This window comes from Aquila chrysaetos, chromosome 9 (assembly GCF_900496995.4).
Source record: "Aquila chrysaetos chrysaetos chromosome 9, bAquChr1.4, whole genome shotgun sequence".
Taxonomy (NCBI): domain Eukaryota; kingdom Metazoa; phylum Chordata; class Aves; order Accipitriformes; family Accipitridae; genus Aquila; species Aquila chrysaetos.
In genome coordinates, this window is record NC_044012.1 from 3,002,546 (window position 1) to 3,017,106 (window position 14,561).

At 68.8% G+C, this 14,561-nt stretch overlaps 1 protein-coding gene and 1 long non-coding RNA gene across 3 annotated transcripts in view; both read left to right on the plus strand.

Annotated features, from left to right (window-relative positions):
* The window catches only part of GSE1 (Gse1 coiled-coil protein), a 103,290-nt gene that overhangs the window by 28,676 nt on the left and 60,053 nt on the right, over positions 1-14,561 (plus strand). For both annotated transcript variants that reach the window (XM_030023875.2, XM_030023876.2), the window contains exon 2: positions 8,991-9,156. In XM_030023875.2, coding sequence (XP_029879735.1) covers positions 8,991-9,156 — 166 coding nt within the window. The remainder of the gene's footprint in view (positions 1-8,990; positions 9,157-14,561) is intronic.
* Positions 12,358-13,900, plus strand: LOC121233508. The gene is made up of 2 exons (XR_005933111.1): positions 12,358-12,588; positions 12,714-13,900. It is a non-coding gene; the product is annotated as an uncharacterized LOC121233508 (long non-coding RNA).

A 14,561-nucleotide genomic window follows, 5' to 3' on the forward strand; every position in this document is an offset into this window, starting at 1 on the left:
GGCCGCGAAGGGAGGACCAGAGCGATGCTCGTGTTGAAGCGAACGGGATGGGGGGGGGGGGGGGGCTTTTGCGTGCCGTAGCTGCGTCCTGGGGTGTTCCCGAAGCGACACCTCGAGGGACCGACTCAAGAGATGCTGGGCCAGAGCAGGTCGGGGGTGGGATGCTGAGCTAGCCGGCTTTCCCTCAATGCTCGCAGCCGTAGGGATGACCCCCCCCAGCTGGCAGGCTCTGCTGGGTCACCCATTACCCCTGTATCCCAGGGGGGGCCACTGTCGGTCCCGCAGCGCCCCCAGCTCGGGGCTGCACGATCCCCCCTCCTCCAGCTCCATCCCTTCGGTGCCGATGGCTGGGTGCTGATTCAGCCATCTCCCGCCCGGTACTAATTACTCAGCCTGTCGCGGAGTCCTGGCCGTAAATTCTCCGGCAGGAGCGGGCCGGGAGGCGGAGAGCCTCTTTGGCTCCTTTCCCCGCTGACCTGACCAGGGACCTGTAATCCGGTATAATTCATCAGGGTGCTGAGTCGGCAAGCGGGTGCCTCGTCCTCCCCCACCCACTTTTGGGGTGCGCTGTCCCCCACCAGCACCCCTCCTCGCTGCTGAGCGGAACCCGGCATCCCTTCTGCCTCTGCGGGACACTCAGCCTAGCTCTGTGTGTGTCCCCCCCCCATCACTAGGGACAGCCTGGGTGACCCCGTGTCCCCGCTGCACCCCGGGTGATGCTGCTGGCCTGGGTGTCCCTGGGGGCTTCGTTGAGCTGGGGGGGGGGACAGAGGGGCACCTGGGCCACCTTTGTGGGGTTGGAGATGGTGGGATTTGCTCCTAAAAATGGGGGACAGAGCAGGCCCCCCCCCCCTCCATGTTGTCCCCTGGGGGAGGAGGGATGTGGGGGAAGATGGCTCCCAGCTGCAGGGTCTAATCTCCTGTCCTGACGAAGAAACTCGTAATCGCTTAAAGTAATTAATAAGGTGGGGTGGTGGCTGGACCGCCCCGAGCGCCTGGGTGTCCCCTGCCTGGGGGTGGCTGCCCCAGGGGGGGACACAGGGGCTGGCTGGGGGTGCAGCCCCCACCCCAGCCAGACGTGGGTCCTCGGGGGGGGCTGTGCCAGGAGGGGACAGCGGGGACGATGGGGACATCCAGCTCGGGTACCGCTCGCACGTGCAAAGCCCTCCAAATCCCCTCTGAGGGGCACGGTGCCGCTAAGGGACGTCGTGCCACCGAGGGGCTTCGTGCCCACCCGCCTGGCGTGGCCCGGGGCGTGCGGTGACACGGCAGAGTGTGCGCTCCAGGTATTATCCTGCATTAAAGTTTCCCCTTGCAGATGGTGCGCGTTTAATCTGCGGCTTAACGAAGCGCCGGACCTGGCGGTAAGTCCGTCTTTAGATGGCAGGCGGGAGCTGAGAACCGGCGCGCTAAGCCGCCTGGCTGGATGAAGAAGGGGGACACGGCGGGGGGGGGGGGGGGGGGGGGGTGCAGATTGAGGCTTTAATGCCACCGCGTCCCAAGCTGATTGCCCGGCCGGCGTGTGGGATTTTGCCCCACGGGTGATTGCCGTGACCTGCCCCCCCGCCCCCAGATGGATGGGGTCCCCCAGTCGGGTCCCCTCACCCCCGGCGTGGTGAGCCTGGCAGAGCCTTGCACCGACGCGGCTGCTCCTCTTTGCCTCAGTTTACCCCCGTGGGGCTTTGTGCATGTGGGAATGCCCCGAAAATATGAGCCGCCGTGGGGCGGGTGGGATTTTCCAGAATGAAAAGCCCCTTGGGGCAGCCGCCTCTCCCCGCAGCAGGTATTTAGGGTGGCAGGGAGGGGACAGCGGCCGCAGACTGCCCGGCGGCTCCGGAGCTGGAGGTGGGTGAGCTGGGCGTCGCGCCGGCTTGCAGGGTCGTGGTGTCCCCGAGATGGGGATGGGGAACGTGCCGGGATGGAGCAGGGTCCCGGGGCTGGGCAGCAGCATGTCCCGCGGGGTCTCCGCAGGATTTGGGTGGCAGGCCCTGCTCCGCAGCGAGCTGCATCCCTCCGTTCCCAGCCTGGGGCCCTGTGGTCCCAGGGGGACAGGGGCAGCGCTGGCCTGGAGCCAGGGCTGTGGCGTGGTGGCAGACGGAGGTGGGAGCTGCTAGGACAACCGAGGCCAGGGGGGTCACTGGTCCGGCCAGAGTAGTTAGTTTCAGTGTGGAAAGGCACTACTATTTCAGCTGTTTACTCTGGAGTCTAATGATGACAGCAAAGGGTCTGTGCCGCACAGCCTTGGGGAAATCCTTGCAGATTTGGGAGGGCTGGTTGTTTCATGCAGGGCCAGCTCCCCTTTCAGCGCCAGGAGCGGAGGTGCTGCTGCCAGCCCTGCTGTCTGTGCATGGATGGGATGCTCACATCGTCCCCTGCCTCAGTTTCCCTGCCTTGAAAGCAAGGTGGAGGGAACATTTCCCAGCCTGGCAGGGACCGGCAGACGTAAGCAAGAACTTTGTGTCCCCACAGTGGGACGGGGGCTGCTCTGGCACCGAGCAGGGTGCGGGTCCCATCCTGCCCAGCCTCTCTGGCCCTGGGGTGATGGGGTGGCGAGCATGGGGGCCTGTCGGTGTGGAATTGGGGCGACACGGGACGCAGCACTGCCCGGGCAGCGGGGTGGAGGTGCTGGCATCCCGCGGGGGCCTCGTGCATCGCCACCGGCCACGGCTCATCCCACAACCTGGGGAAACTGAGGCACGGGAGAGGACGCGGTGCGGCCAGAGCTGCCGAAGCAGCGAGCGGCCGCCGGTCCCCGCACCCAGAGCCCCAGAGGAGCTCGGGGAAAGCCGGGAGCGAGCGGCTGCGTGCCCCCCCCCCCCCCGCCGCCCCCCCGCCTCCCCCTCCATCACCTCCCCGTTCGCTGGCGAACAAATGTCTGTTCTTGCAAAAAAAAGAAGTGACAGGGGTCGGCGCAGCGCTTTCCACATGACCTGCCCGGGAACAGAGGACGTCTTTGTTAATCCAGCGAGCTGTCAGTTCAGCCTCTTCACAAAAGGCATAAACCACTTATTGCTGCTCTCACCCCTGACCCCGGATCCGCCTGCGCGCCCTCCATTGTGCCGTCTCGAGGAAGCTGGCAAACAATTTCGGCTCCGGCTCCCCTCCCCGCCGACGGCTGGGCGAGGGGGGCCGCCTCTCACCCCGCCGGCATGGGGAGCCGCCGCGGGGGACCCCCACCATCACCACCACCACCGCCACCACCCCCCCCCGCCTTCAGCGCCCGGCCGCATCTGCGCGCCCGCCGCCTCGCCTGGCAGCTGCTGCGAGGGGATGGGGGCTGCTGCCACAAAGGGCCGAGGTTGGGGGGGGGTGGGTGGGTGGGGGGGGGGGCCGGCAGCAGGACCACCGCCCTCCCTCCGTTCCTCCCTCCCGGGGCTGCCGGAGCAGCTGGTTGGAGCCGTCGGGCTGCGGGCGAGGGGGTGTCGGGTGCTGCACCCCGCGGCCCCCCGGCCGAAACCCCTTAATGAGAGGGGGACAAAAGCTCCTTAGGGCCTCTGGCTGAGACGGGCCGGGACGGCAGCTTTAGCCAAAGCCGCTTACGGCCCCGGCACAAAGCCGGCGAGAGCAGCCCTGCTTCCCGGGGCCGGCGTGGGATGGGGCGATGCTCGCGCCCCGTCAGCCTCGGGGGGCCCGGGGGGGGGGGGGGGGTCACACGGGGTGAGGGCAGGGGGGGGGGGGGGACCGAGCACGTGCCACCCGCCCCGTTCCTCTGCGCCCAGCACCCGGACCCCGCGGCGGGGCCGGTACGTGCTGGAGCAATTAGATGCAGTCACTTTGGGGCTATATATAACCCAAATTGCTGCCTGCAGCTCGTTAGCTGGCTGTCAGAGCCGCTGCGGCCGCGGCGGGTGAGATGGTGTCGCCAAGGGGGGGGGGGGGTGGGAGGGCGACGCGGGGACCCGCCGCTCCCCGGGGATGGGGACGCGAGGCGGGGGATGCGACCGCGCCGGGGTGGGTGCCAGGATCAGACCCTCACCGGGAACGGGCTCCTGGGGGCCCCCCCGCCGTCCCTCCACCCCAAAAGCGACAGCGAGCGGGGCGGTTCTGCGCCCGCTTCCGCCGGGCGCTTCCTCCGCCGTGCCGGCGGCGGGCGGTTGCAAACCCGCTTCGCCGGCACGGTGCTGGGGCGGGAGCGGGGGGGGGGGGGGGGGGCTGCGGTGACACGGGGGTCGGGGGTCAGGCCTTTCCCCTTGCCCGGCGTTCCCCAGGCTCGTGGCACTCGGGACCGCCGGCGCGCGCCTTTTTCGGTGCCGGCGGCGTTTCCAGCGTCGTCCTCCCGTGCGGCGTCCGGCCCGACCGCGGTCTCCGGCGTTGCCCGTTCAGCCCCCCCCCCCCCCCCCTCCATCCCCGTTCGCCCCGTTGACCGGTTCCCTCCTGGGCTCGCCGGCGCGCCGCGGCTCTGCCGGCACACACCGGCCCCCGCGCCGGGGAGGAGCGCGGCACCTCGGGCTGTCTGGGGGCAGCTGCGAGATGAGTGCGAACATATATTGTGTGGGCTCCTGCAGCAGGCGTCACGGTGTCGCTGCCGGAGAGCGAGCGGGAACCGCAGCCCCGCCGTGACAAACGGCTCCGGCACGGCCGCCGCCGTGCCCACGCGGGTGCCGCCGGCGGGCTGGGCCACGCCACGGCACAGCCGGCTTCGCCGGGACACGGAGGCGGGGGGGGGGGATCCGGGTGGGCAGCGATGCCCGCGGCTGCGGGGACGCGCTGACCCCCGGCACACGGTGTCACCGCCGGCTCACCGCCATCGCTGCAGCGCATCCCTGCAGCCGTATTAATTTTTTTTTGGGGGGGGGGGGGGGGGGGGCCCTGGGTTGGGCACATCCCCAGCTTGGGAAGGGTTAACGGCACCGTGTCTGTCTCTGGAGCCTTTTGTTTCTTTCCCATTTTTTTTTTTTTCTCTCCCCCTTCCCATTTTTAATGAGGGGTTAGCGCAGCTGTAATTGCAGGTTCCAACTTTCCGCCAGCAAACATGGCTGAGAAACTTTAAACACGGCGACGGCGGGGATGCGCGGATCTGGCCACCGCCCCTCCTGCGGGCACCCACCGGGGTGGCAGAGACCCGTGGGGTGCCGAGCCGTGCCACCGGCGCGGACGCCCGCTGCACCAGGTCTCCGGGCACAGCCTCCTTTTGGGGGAAAACCCTCTGGTTTCAGGCTGCTGGCAGGAGGAGGAGGAGGAGGAGGCGGGCGAAGGCTTCCCGAAGGGAAGAGCAGCTGAAACCGCCTGGGCGAACACGCGGCTGGGGCTGTGCCCGCGGCGGCGGTGATAAAGCCCCAGCGTGAGCCGAGGGTTCGGCGGCCTCACCGACAAAGGGAGCCGGGGGGAGCCCGCTCGCCGCAGCCCTAAACACTCCAAAACCACCTTTTATTCTGAGCGCCGCCTCGCAGGCCTGGGGGGGAGCGGGGGGAACGGGGGGGGGGTGGCGGGGGTTCATCCCCCCCCCCCCCCCCAGCCTCGCAACCGGGTGCTGGGGTGCGCTGCTCCCCCCGTGCCGCGGGTTCTCCTTCTGCAGCCGGCTTTCTGCATCCCCCAGGAGGTGCAGGATGCGGCCCCTCCGTGCCGAGCATCCTCCCCACCTCGGCCCTTGCTCTCTCGTGGGAGCTCGCGCGCAGACCGTGCCAAAAAACCATCGCTGGCGCAGCTGTGCCGGTGCTCGCCGGGCTCCGTGCCCGCCGCCCCGCCGGGGCGATGCCAGCCAAGAGGCGAAGTGCCACGACCGCATCCACCCCCGGTGCCCTGCCTGCCGGGAGCGTGGGGGGGTTTCCAGGGTGCTACCACCCGGGAAAGCGGAGGTTGGGGCTGCGATGCTGCCGGGGTTGGTTGGGGGGGGGGGGAACGGGCTTTGCCGTGCCCGCGGTGCCCCGTGGGCGGCATCCCCAACGGGCGGCATCGCCGCTGCCCGTGCCGCCGCCGCCCGCCCCGGCGGCGAGCGAGGCGTAGGGGAGGTGGAATGGGGAAGCCGCGTTTTCTGGTGTCCCGAAGGCAGAGGAAACGCGCCGGTGCGGCCCGCCTGCGTGCCGGATCTCTCTCTCGCCGGAGAGCCGCCGCGGCCGTTTGCTTTCCCGCTCTGTCGCCGCCATCCCGAAGCCGGGGCCGGGGGGAGAGCCGTGTGCCGCGGCAGGTATTTATCCCGGTGACAGGAGCAGAAGGAATGTGCCCTTGGCAGGGAGGGACGGACGCAGGGACACCGCTCCCTGCCCTCGCCGCCGTCGTGTTCCCCGGTTGCGAAGCTGCCTGCGCCGGGCACCGAGCCCGAGGGCAGGTGGGGCACCGCGGTGCTGCCGTGCCGGTGGTGGGGGGCACGGGTGACACATGGCCTCTCCCTGCCTGTCCATCGAGGCCAGTGGCTGTGTTTCGACCCGGCTCGAGCTCTCCGTGTCCTTTGTACCAAGGACCTGCCGGGGGAGACGGAGGCAGATGCCACAGCGGGGGGGGTTTGAGGGAGTGCCGTGCCGTGGGGCCATCCGTGCCGGCTCTGGTTGGGACCCTTTTTTCCCCCCGTTTTTGTCACCTGCGGAGCTGCCCTGCCATCCCTGCCTGTCTCCCCCGGCTTGCAGCCCTCCCCTGCCTGCCAGCTCAGTTTTTGCCATGTTAATAGCATCGCATAACGATGTCGCATTGATGTCACCTCGCCGCACACCGAACGCTGGACCTCGACCCTGGCCAGGGGCCGTGCCCCGTGGCCCTGGTCCCCGCCGGGGCTGTGCGTGGCCGGTGCATGCTGTGAGCTGTTGCAGGCTCATCCTCGAGTCCGTCTGTCCATGTGCAGGCTCCCTGGGTGCGTTTCTGCAGACAGCCACCCGTGCAATGAGCAGGCCGGCCTCAGCTCAGCACCGTTTGGCCGGCTGGGCCCCTCTCTCCACCCGTGGGGACGTGCATCTCCCCGAGCCCCGGGCCGGGATGGGCAAAGCATCGCCACGGCGGGACGTGGGGGAGCTGCCAGCCCCCACCTCGAATTTCAGTGCTTGGTGGCAGAGCACCCTTCCCTCTCAGCCTCTGCCCAAGCACCTCAGGGTGCTGCTTAGCAAATTAGCACCCAAATCAACCCGCTCGCCTCTAATTGAGGGTGAGTCTTTGAGGACGTGGTTGGGGAGGGAGGCCCCCCCCCCACTCCGAGGGGCTGCTGCGATGCTTTATCTGGGTGGACAGATCCCTCCTAATTGAGCAGATATTCCGTGTTCGCAAACAGATGGCTCCTTTGCATCAATTATTCCTTATCTGTGTAACCGGGGATGATTTGCTGACAGATAGTGGGGGGTGAAGTTAAAGCAAGGAGGCGGCCGGTGCTCCGGCCCCGGCTGCTGCCTGGGGGGTCCCAGGGGGCACAGACGGTGAGGGGGGACGGATCCTGGCTGCCCCTTGGGCCGGTAGGACCCATCTCGGGTGCTTTTGCATCTCGGCATCCCCTGGCAGGAAAATAGAAAGGGGGGCTGCCACCACCGTGGGGTCGATGGGTGGGTTGGGGTCTGGGGGGGGCTGCTGGGGCTCCCCGGAGAGCAGAAGGGTGCCAGCCTTGGCCCGGTAACCGCTGCCGAAATCCGCCTTCCCGCCGCGACCCCAGCCTGGCCCGGCCCTCCCTGACCGCATCTTGCCCAATGCTGCTGTGATGCATGATGGGGGATGATTAATGCTAATTAATGATTAGTTGCTCCCGGTATCAAAGTGCGCCCCAGCCCTTTCCCGTGCCCACAGGTAGGGGATTGCTGCCTGCAGCTGCCGGCGGCATCGCCCCGGGAGGAGGAGCGGTGGCACAGCATCCCCCCTGGGACCCCGGGGACGTGTCCCTGCCGCCTCCAGGGATCCCGCGCCAAGCTTTTGGGGATGGGGACCTGTCTCCGGGATTGTCCCCTGCCCACTGTGACAGTCGCCTTCTGTTTATCGTTGGGGAAGAGAGGAGCATCCCGCCATCGCCGGGGCAGCCGGTGGCACCCCGCCAGTTGGAGCCGGTACGTGGTGGCACTCGAGGACTTGCGGGATGTGCCGAGCACTCGCGGCTGTGTGGCGCTGCCATATGGATTCCATAAATTAAACCTTTCCAGGAAGCAAATGGTAAATTTATACGTCCGCTCGCGTGCGTGTCTCATTGAGTCTAAGGGCTTCCCAGCAAAAAATGCACCTACCATCTATCGCGCTTCAGCTCTCCGTGTTCATAGGACTAATCCCAAGAAAAATGGGATCAACGTAAAATCCTTGCTGTGCTGCATCCCTGATCCTAAAGTCCTCAAATCAAGAGCGAGGTGTCTCCTATGGGTGTCCCCTATGGCAGGAGGGGAGGTCGCCCGCATCCCGCCGTGCCCGGGGTGGGCGCAGCATCCCGGGGACCCCCTCGGACCCGAGGCCGGGTTGTCCGTGCGTCTGTCCCGGAGTGGTGCGGCGGTGCTGGGATGCGTGCGGCTTCGCTGGCTGTCGCTTTATTAAAGATAAACAGAAGCGGCGACAGCCCAAGCTGTGTGCATTGGGCGCGCCTGACGCGGGAGGATGACAGCTACAACAAACACGGGACGCCGGGGGTCGGGGAGGGGGACCGTCCCCAAACCCAGCTAGGAGCAGCGGCAACACCGTCCCCATCCCTGCGGCACGTTCGCCTCGCCGGCCCGGCAGAGACGGCGGTGGGGGAGTTGTTGATCTCGAGTAAACACTGCCCGGTTGAGTAATCGGGAGCTGCCTAACCGGCCAGCTGCCGCCGGCGAGCAAGGGGACGCCGCTTTGATTCATGTCCTCTCCCCCCCCTCCAGCCTTTCTTGTCTGGCCGCGCTGGGAGCCATCGGCCGGATCCAGCTGTAGCCCCGCGGTGCAGGCTGGCGTGCGGCTCCCCGCGCCGGCCACGTGCACCGGCTGGCAGCAAAACAAAAGCATCCCGTGTCTGTGTGCCCCTGTCGTCGTCATCGCCCCCCACCCCCCCCCCACCCCGTGCCCCCCACCCGTGCCGGCGGTTCTCCGGCCCCGCAAGGGAAAAGCGCTGAGTCTCTGTCCCGCTTCTTTTCCAGGCGTCCTCTTCGTCCCTCGAGACAGCCGCCGCCAAGCCTGCGGCCGGCGAGCCCCGGCACCGGGTGGCCAGCACCGGGGAGAGCCCGGGGACGGGCGGCAGCGTCGTCCCGGACATCGGCCAGCGGACGGCTTTGGATGCGGAGGGCGCGGACGCTGGAGCCACAAGTAGGTGACGCCGGGGGATGCCGGGGGGGGGGGGTGTGTGCGGGAGCGCCGTCCCCGAGGACCGTCCCCTGCCCCGCCGCGGCTTGGGTCTCCCGGCAAAGGTTTGCACCCAACGGTTCGGGGTTGGGGCTCCGAAACCCGCAGCCCTGCCGGGGAGGTGACCCCGACGGCACCTCGGTCCCTGCCCATCGTCCCCGGGGCCGTGAGTCAGGCCGTGGGCGCCGGGGAGAGCCGCGGCGTTGGGCCGGCCGCGCCGGGGAGCTGGGGGGGCCCCCGGGGCTGGGCCGGGCCGCGGCTCCCAGGACTCGGCTGCCCCGTCCGTCAGGAGCGGCAGCATTTTTGGGAGAGGTATCACGCGTGCTTCCCGCCTGCCACCTCCCTGGACCGGCTTGTTTGCCAGCCCTTCCCGGCGGGCGCGCCGTGCCGTGCCGTGCCGCGCCGTGCCACGCCAGGCTGCTTTGATCTGGCGGCAACTGCCGATGCCGGTTCCTAGCGTTGGGTTGGGAAGAGCCGGGAACCGCAAGGTGCAGCGGGCAGGGAACCGGAGCGGGCAGGGAAGCGGGGCGGGCAGCGCTGCCTCCGTGGGGCAAGGGAGCTTCTTGGCAGGGGGGGGGATTTGTGACACCCCCCCCCCACGTCCCCGAGGAAGGGCACTTGCCGGGGACGCGGTGGCCCGTGTCGGCCATCCATCAGCCCCCGCGGGGATTTGGCCCCGGTTTGGGACCCCACAAAGCGTTGCGTCCCCCCGGGGTGGGAGGGGGGGGACCAGGATGCATTTGCAAGCTGCTCACAGCCCAGCCGGCAGCGACGCGGAGGCAAGCTGGGAGCCGTGGCCTGGAACGGGCCTGCCGGAGTCAGCTCTGGATTTATTACCCTGCCAGTGGCTGCCGGGCAAAGGTGACAGTGACTAATGGCTTGTTACACGCCTGCCACATCTCATCTGCGCACCGCGGCCGGCTGCCGGCGCTCCCAGCCCCGGTGTGCGGGCAGCCTGCGCCCGCCCTCCCTTCCCCGGGAGGGATGGGGGTGAACCCCCCCCTCCCGGTGCCTCCGCGGGGACCTCGGCTGGAGCGGGTGACGGCGACGGCTGGCCGGCTTGGCGCGGGAATCCGTCCCCGTGCCGAGGATGCAGACCCGCTCCGGCAGCATCCCTTGCCGCCCGTGCCGTGGCCAGGCAGAGCCGGGCCGGCATCCCCGGGGTTACCGCCGTATGTTGGGGCTTCCCAGCCGGTGGCACATCCCAGGGTGTCCCGGTGAGCCTTGTGTGACACGCAGGACTTCCCGACGCACGGAACTCCTTCGTGGTTGCAAAACCGTGAGCCGTGCTTGCCACCACTCTGCCGGCACGGCGGCAATCCCATGCCGGGGTCGTCGGGCTGGGGTGCGGAGGAGAGTGCGTGTGCGGATGGATGCTGACAAAGCCACAAATGCATTCACTAGGAAAATTAAAAAATTAACAGGCATTGGCTCGCTCTAGATTAGTAAAGGCAGGGAGATAAAAGCGGCTCTTTATACCTTGTGAGAATTGCTGATAAGGGCATTTGTTCCTCTGTATTCTTTAAAAAGAATGCAATAAAAATTTAAAATAGAACGGGAAAAGGGAGTGGGGGGGGGGGGAAGCACTGGTGCTGCTGGCGAGGAGGACTGGGGGAGGCAGTGGGCAGCACCGGCGCCACGGGCAGCACCGGCACCACGGGCAGCAGGGCCTGTTGGGAGGAAGAGGAGGAGGATGGAGGGGAGACGGAGGCGAGGGTGAGCCGGGAAGGGGCTCGGGTGGGTGGGTGGGTGGGTGGGTGCGCGTGGTGGTGTGGCAGCTTGCTTGGGGCCGGCTGGATGCCCCAGTCGTGGCCCGCATCTCCTCCCGCAGAGATGCACGTTCGTGTCCGGCAGCGCCGGCACCGGATTCCTTGCGGAAGCCTCCCTTCTGCCCCGGGGAAGGTCGGGGTCCCGCCTGTCCGAGCCTGCCGAGCCTGTCCGGCACGCGGATCCGACCGGCACCGCTCGTAATGATCCCCAACTTCCTCTGCCCCTGAGTGGGCTGAGCCCCACCCCGCTCGTTTCACTGGTGTCTCCGAACTCAGGGTGATGGTGGGAGGGCACGGGGGTGACCACCGCCGCCTTCCCCACCCACGGGGGACAGTTCTGTCCCCCTAACCGCACCCGGTGCGGGGGGGGGGGGGGGGGGCGCACGGGGCATTGGGGTGCGCAGAGGAACACCCGTTATCTCCGCAGCGTCCGGGCTCGGGACCACCGCGGGCGCTCGCCGTGATGGGCCGGGCTCTGAGCTCTGGGGTATCCCAGAGCCTGTTTGGTGGCCCAAGCAGTTTTGGGGGTGGGGGTCAAAGGGCCGCATGCCACCCCAACCTTCCCCCCCCCCCCCCATCGGTGCCTGACACAGGCATGGGCCATCACCCCCCCCACCCCCCCCAGTCACCCTAATTCTCAAGGGGGCACCTTCCCCGATGCCACCCCGCGACCCCCATGGGGTGGTGGTGGGGGGGCTGTCCCCCTCCCTCAGCATCCCTTTTAGGGGACACCCCCCCGCCCCCTACGGTGCCTCCCTTCCCCGGGGAGGGGGGGTAAGGTGCCAACCGCCCGTTCCCCCCCCCCACACACACACTCCGTCGTCCTCCGCCCCCGTCGGGGCCCTGCCCTGCCCGGCCCGGCCCCCGGTGAGTCACGCTCCAGCCGTGCGGCTCCCGGGGCGGCGGGCGGGCGCCGAGGGAAGCAGGAAGCGGCGCGGGGGGGGGGGGGAAGCTCGGCTCGGCTCGGCTCGGCTCGGCTCGGCTCGGCTCGGCTCGGCTCGGCTCCCTCCACCGCTCTGCCCATGGAGGAGCGCAGCCCCCGCTGGACGGCGCGGCCCACGGGTGAGTGCTGCACCCCCCTCGCACCGTAACACCCCCCCGCCCCCGTCGCTTCTAATGGAGGGGGGGTGGGTGTCACTGTGGGGTTGGGGGACGGGGGGACACACACACACACGCAGAGGTCGCGCTGGGGTTGAGAGACACACACACCCCCCCCCCCCCCCCAGGGTGTGGAGGATGGAGGTCACCCCGGAGTTTGGGGGGATCCTGTGGCATAGGGGAAGGAGGTCGCCGTGGGTTTGGGGGGACCCCTGGTGTGGGGGGGGTTGGAGGTCGCCATGGAGTCGGGGGACCCCTGGTGTGGGGGGGGTTGGAGGTCGCCATGGAGTCGGGGGACCCCATCATGTGGGGGTTGGAGGTCGCCCTGGAGTTGGGGGACCCCTGGTGTGTGGGGGTTGGAGGTCACCCTGGAGTTGGGGGACCCCTGGTGTGGGGGTTGGAGGTCACCCTGGAGTTGGGGGACCCCTGGTGTGTGGGGGTTGGAGGTCACCCTGGAGTTGGGGGACCCCTGGTGTGGGGGTTGGAGGTCACCCTGGAGTCGGGGGACCCCATTGTGTGGGAGATAGAGGTCACCCTGGATTTGGGGACCCCTGGTGTAGGGGTTGGAGGTCACCCTGGAGTTGGGGGACCCCTGGTGTGTGGGGGTTGGAGGACGCCCTGGAGTTGGGGGACCCCGTCGTGTGGGGGACTGAGGTCACCCAGGGCCTGGGTGGGGAGCCCACGGTGTGGGGGTACAAAGGTCACCCTGGGGTTGAGAGACCCCCGTGGTGTGGAGGACAGAGGTCACCCTGGGGCTGGGGGTCCCTGCCATGTGAGGGACGGGGGTCACCCTGGGGTTGGGGGACCCCGTCGTGTGGGGGACTGAGGTCACCCCGGAGTGGGGGGAACCCCACGGCTTAGGGGAAGGAGGTCGCCCTGGGTTTGGGGGACCCCGTCGTGTGGGGCTTGGGGGACCCCACGGCGTGAGGGATGGAGGTCGCCCTGGACTTGGGGGTCCAGCTGGGGGATGTTGGGGGGAGACGAGACCTGCTGGGTGCTGCGGCCTCAGGGTCCGGCGTCGGCCGAGGTGCTCGGTCCCCGTGTCCCACATTGCCACAGAGACCTTTTGGGTCATTTCCCCGCGGGGGGAGCCCGGCCCGCGGGCTGGCAGGGCTGGGGGCTCAGCTGGCGGCACCGACCTTGGCACGTCTCCTTGCCTTGCTGCCTGTACGTTTCTCGAGCCGAGCGCGCCGGGTGCTGCCGCGGGGGCCGTGCCTCAGTTTACCCACGCGCCCCGCTCTGCCTGAGCGGGTAGCTCTTGTGTTATCCGTGTTTCTGGACACGCGGGACTGGGGAGGGACCGTGTCGCTAACCGAGCCCCGCAACCCGACGCGGGGAGCCCCGGCGCCGCACGCCGCGTCGGGGTGATGCCGCGGCCCCGGCGCCTCGTCCGGCTCGTCGTCTGCCGCCGTGTTTATTGCTTTGCTCCATCCTCGCTTTTCCACCCCTGCCTGCGCCGTCTGCCTTGCCCTTCGCCCCCGGGGCCCGGCGGTTGGTTCGCCGTGCCGTGCTCGCGGCCGCGCCGCGTTCGCGCCCCGCGTCGTGCCGAGCCCGTGCGACTGCTTTGCAACGGCGGAGCCGGCGCGAGCACCCGGCTGCCGTCCCCAAACTTTGGGCGAGCGCCCGCTGCCAACCCTTGGAGCAGCAAGGGCGAGTGGCCGAGGCTCTTCCTCCTCCTCCTCCTCTTCCTCCTCCTCCGGCACCGAACCCCTTGGACCAGGGCATCCCGACGCAGGTGAGGGGTGCACGGAGCCGGGGGGGGGGGCGGGTGCCGGGCTTGCCCGTGTGTGTGCGCCCGTCAGGCCACGAGTTGGGAGCCACGGGAGGGAGTTAATGGAAGGGGTAAAAAAAAAAAAAAAAAAAAAGGGCAGCGGGAAGGCAGTTGCCTTCTTCCTGCAAGCTCGCGCGTGCGCGCCGGCCCGCGCGAGCGTCGGGGTGAGCCGGTGTGGTTCGTGGGTGTGCCGCCGCGCGCGGGCGAGGTGAGCGTGCGCCGGGCTGCGTGTGCGCTTGTGGCAGCCTGTTTGTGTAACCCGGCGGGGAGGCGTCGGGTGGGACGACGGCGGCGGCGGCGAGCGGCACGGCGCGGCACGGTTGGCCGGCCAAGGCCAGCGGCTCTTTGTGGGGCTGGGGGGGGGTTTAGGGGGACGACACGGTGTGTTGTGTGTTTTGGGGGGGGGGGGGGCTGTCTGTGCACACTGTGTTGCGTGAGCCGAGCGTGCTGGCCCCCTCCCTCGTTGGGCGCGCACCGGCGTGTGCGTGCACGCCCCTGTGTGCCTGCGGTCGTGTGTGCACGCACGAGTGTGCGCACCCAGGGCCGCCTTTTTTTTTTTTTTTTTTTTTTTTTGCGGGGGGGGGGGATGGTTGGGTGCAAGTGCCTCTGTGTGTGTTGGCTGCAGGGCAGGGAGCATTACAGCGGAGACAGTGGCTTTGGCGGGGGGCCAGGCTGCCGGGGGGTGCAGGGGGGGTGCCGCGGGACAGTTTATCGCTTCCTGATGTGCCAGC